Raw genomic sequence first — 2557 nt, 5'->3', positions numbered from 1 at the left:
TAGGATATTCTATATTACTGTCCCAGCCCATACACATTTCCAACCCCTCTGCACTCCTTTAGCTCTCCTGGACTACCCGAACAGATCAACTCTTTTGGTTTTTATTCACATGGTCCAAAATCAAAGGAGGTACAAAAATAAATATATTGAGAAGTCTCACTCCCACCACTGCCACTCCTATCTCTGTCCCCATCTAACCATTCTCTACAGGTAACCACATTTTTCTGTTGTGTATACTCCTTGTGCAACTAAAGTAAATATGATAGATTAGCTTTTGATTATTTATTGTCTGATATTGACCATTCTTTCTCTGGTCTTTCAAAATAAATTGTGACTATCTTAATGACAGGAGCCATGTGTCATGCTTAATGTTAGCTTCTTAATTATGTCATCCTTTATCCTTTTCAGGGCCTTCGCCCATGTGCCCTTTCCCTGGAATACTCTCCTTCATCTGCCAACCTTATCCCTTTGGTGTTGCTTAAATGTTAAGTCCCTTTCACATGTGTTACTGTATCATCCTGTTTCTTCTAGCACAAAGCATATCACATTTTTTTATAATTACTTGCTTAACTGTCTTCCTCCTATTAGCATTTAAGTTCCATGAAGTCAGGATCATTCCTGTTTACCTCTGTACCTCTAGTGCCTGGCGCAGAGTGGATGTACAATAAATATACTGATAGAAAGATGAATGGATTGCTTCCCAACTATAAATATACTCAAACTCATTGAATTGTACCATTAAAACAGATGAATTTCATGGTATGCAAATTACAGCTCAATAAAACTTTTTTAAGAAAATAATACAATGAAGAACATATAGAAGGCACTCAATACATGAATATTCTTTGACTAGATTTCATGTAGGACAAAATAGACCATCTGTATTGTTCCCAACTGTCCGCAGAAGTAGTCACACTGAAAGAGATCACAGCTAACATGATGATCTTGCCCCCCTACCCTCACCAACTTCTCTCATGCAACAGGAAATAGCAAGAATCAGGATCAGCAAGAATGATCCATGTATATGTAAAACTGAATCCCTTTGCTGTATACCTGAAACTAACACAACATTGTTGATCAACTATACTTCAATATTAAATAAAAAGCTTAAATAGTTATTACAGGATAGTGGTTATATTTCTCAGAGCTGTATAATATATCCTTGTTGCTTATCTTTAAAAAAAAAATGAATCAGAGTTAGAGTGGCCTGGGTAAAAATTCCCTCCTGGGTGAACAGGTATGCCTGTGATCCATTGGGTCTTCTGGCCATCAATGTGAGTCTCATGCTGTAAAGTTTACAGCCAAATAAATTAAAAAGTGAAGATTTTTGTAGCCAAGTCTGTACCTGACCTGCTTTGTGACTTATTTCAGTGCTATAATTCGGTCCTGGAGGTCAGTGGGTCCAAAGCCATCCCTTGCTTTCTCACAAGGGGTTCACTCCCAAACGTGTCCAGGTATCTGCCTATCATTCTGAAGGTTCTTAAACTTTAACTTGGATCTGAATTCACTGAATATTCACAGATATAGAAGTCTAAACAGACTGAAAAACTGTTGAAAATAGCCTCTGGCCACATTCCTAGGCGTGAGGATTAATGATGATGGAGGACCAGAGAGCCCTGAGTTGGTTTCTAACCTGGAAAACAGAACCTTGGGGAAAGGATGAGTCTCTTAACAGTAAAGATTTCTTGCAGGGTTGGGTGCTAATGCCCTATTTGTGGGCACTGGGCACCTCCAACTTAACTAGTAACTGAATGAGAAACTCTTTGGTTTTTTTCTGGCAGATTTGGACAGGCTGAATGCACTTTATGTCACAGCCTGGGCTTTTAGGATGCCAAAATCTGTATTCTTTAGGGTCTAAAAGTTCTGAAGAGCCTCTTGACTTCATCTCTCCACCATGCTGGCTTGATCTAACATGTGAGCTTCTGAGAAAACAGTCAGTTCTAGGTTGCAAAAGGAAACAGAGTGCATCAAGGGGAGGGAACTTACCTCAAACTCTTCCAAGCACTGCCTCCCTTTCTGGCTGGTAGTAAAACTGAGGGGAGGGGTCACCTTGAGAATGGACACTCAAGTTTGAGCCAAGATAACCCCAAAAGCTGAGGACTTTAAAGGAAAGGAGCTGTTACCCGTAACACCAGTACACCCATGTGAGCAACAGCCAGGTGGATCTGCATCCCTTCACCATCACTGGCGGGGTGTGGCCTGATGCCATACATGTCCAGCTTCCTCGCTATGTCCAGTAGCAGAATGTCAGATTCAGCTGGGCTCCTGCCACTGCAAGGAGAAAGAATTTATGAGCCTAATAAATGCAGCAAGAATGACACCTCCACCCCGAGAGTTCCAAGAGGAACTCAATGTTTTCTTGAGCCTGTGGTGTTACAGAAGACTCTTGAGAGTCCCTTGGACTGCAAGGAGATCCAACCAGTCCATCCCAAAGGAAATCAGTCCTGGATATTCATTGGAAGGACTGATGCTGAAGCTGAAGCTCCAATATGCTGGCCACCTGATGCAAAGAACTGACTCATTGGAAAAGACCCCGATGCTGGGAAAGATTGAAGGC

The 2557-nt window shown here is 41.3% G+C and overlaps 1 protein-coding gene across 1 annotated transcript in view; it reads right to left on the bottom strand.

Annotated features, from left to right (window-relative positions):
• The window catches only part of FRMD7 (FERM domain containing 7), a gene marked incomplete at its 5' end in the record, with an annotated part of 8602 nt that extends 6331 nt beyond the window's left edge, over positions 1-2271 (bottom strand). The window contains one exon of the mRNA XM_010853075.1: positions 2124-2271. Coding sequence (XP_010851377.1) covers positions 2124-2271 — 148 coding nt within the window. The remainder of the gene's footprint in view (positions 1-2123) is intronic.
• Between the last annotated feature and the right edge of the window lie 286 nt (positions 2272-2557).

Source organism: Bison bison, unplaced genomic scaffold, assembly GCF_000754665.1.
Source record: "Bison bison bison isolate TAMUID 2011002044 unplaced genomic scaffold, Bison_UMD1.0 scf7180017852818, whole genome shotgun sequence".
NCBI lineage: Eukaryota > Metazoa > Chordata > Mammalia > Artiodactyla > Bovidae > Bison > Bison bison.
The sequence above is the reverse complement of the archived record's forward strand: the minus strand, read 5'-3'. Positions and strand labels throughout refer to the sequence as shown.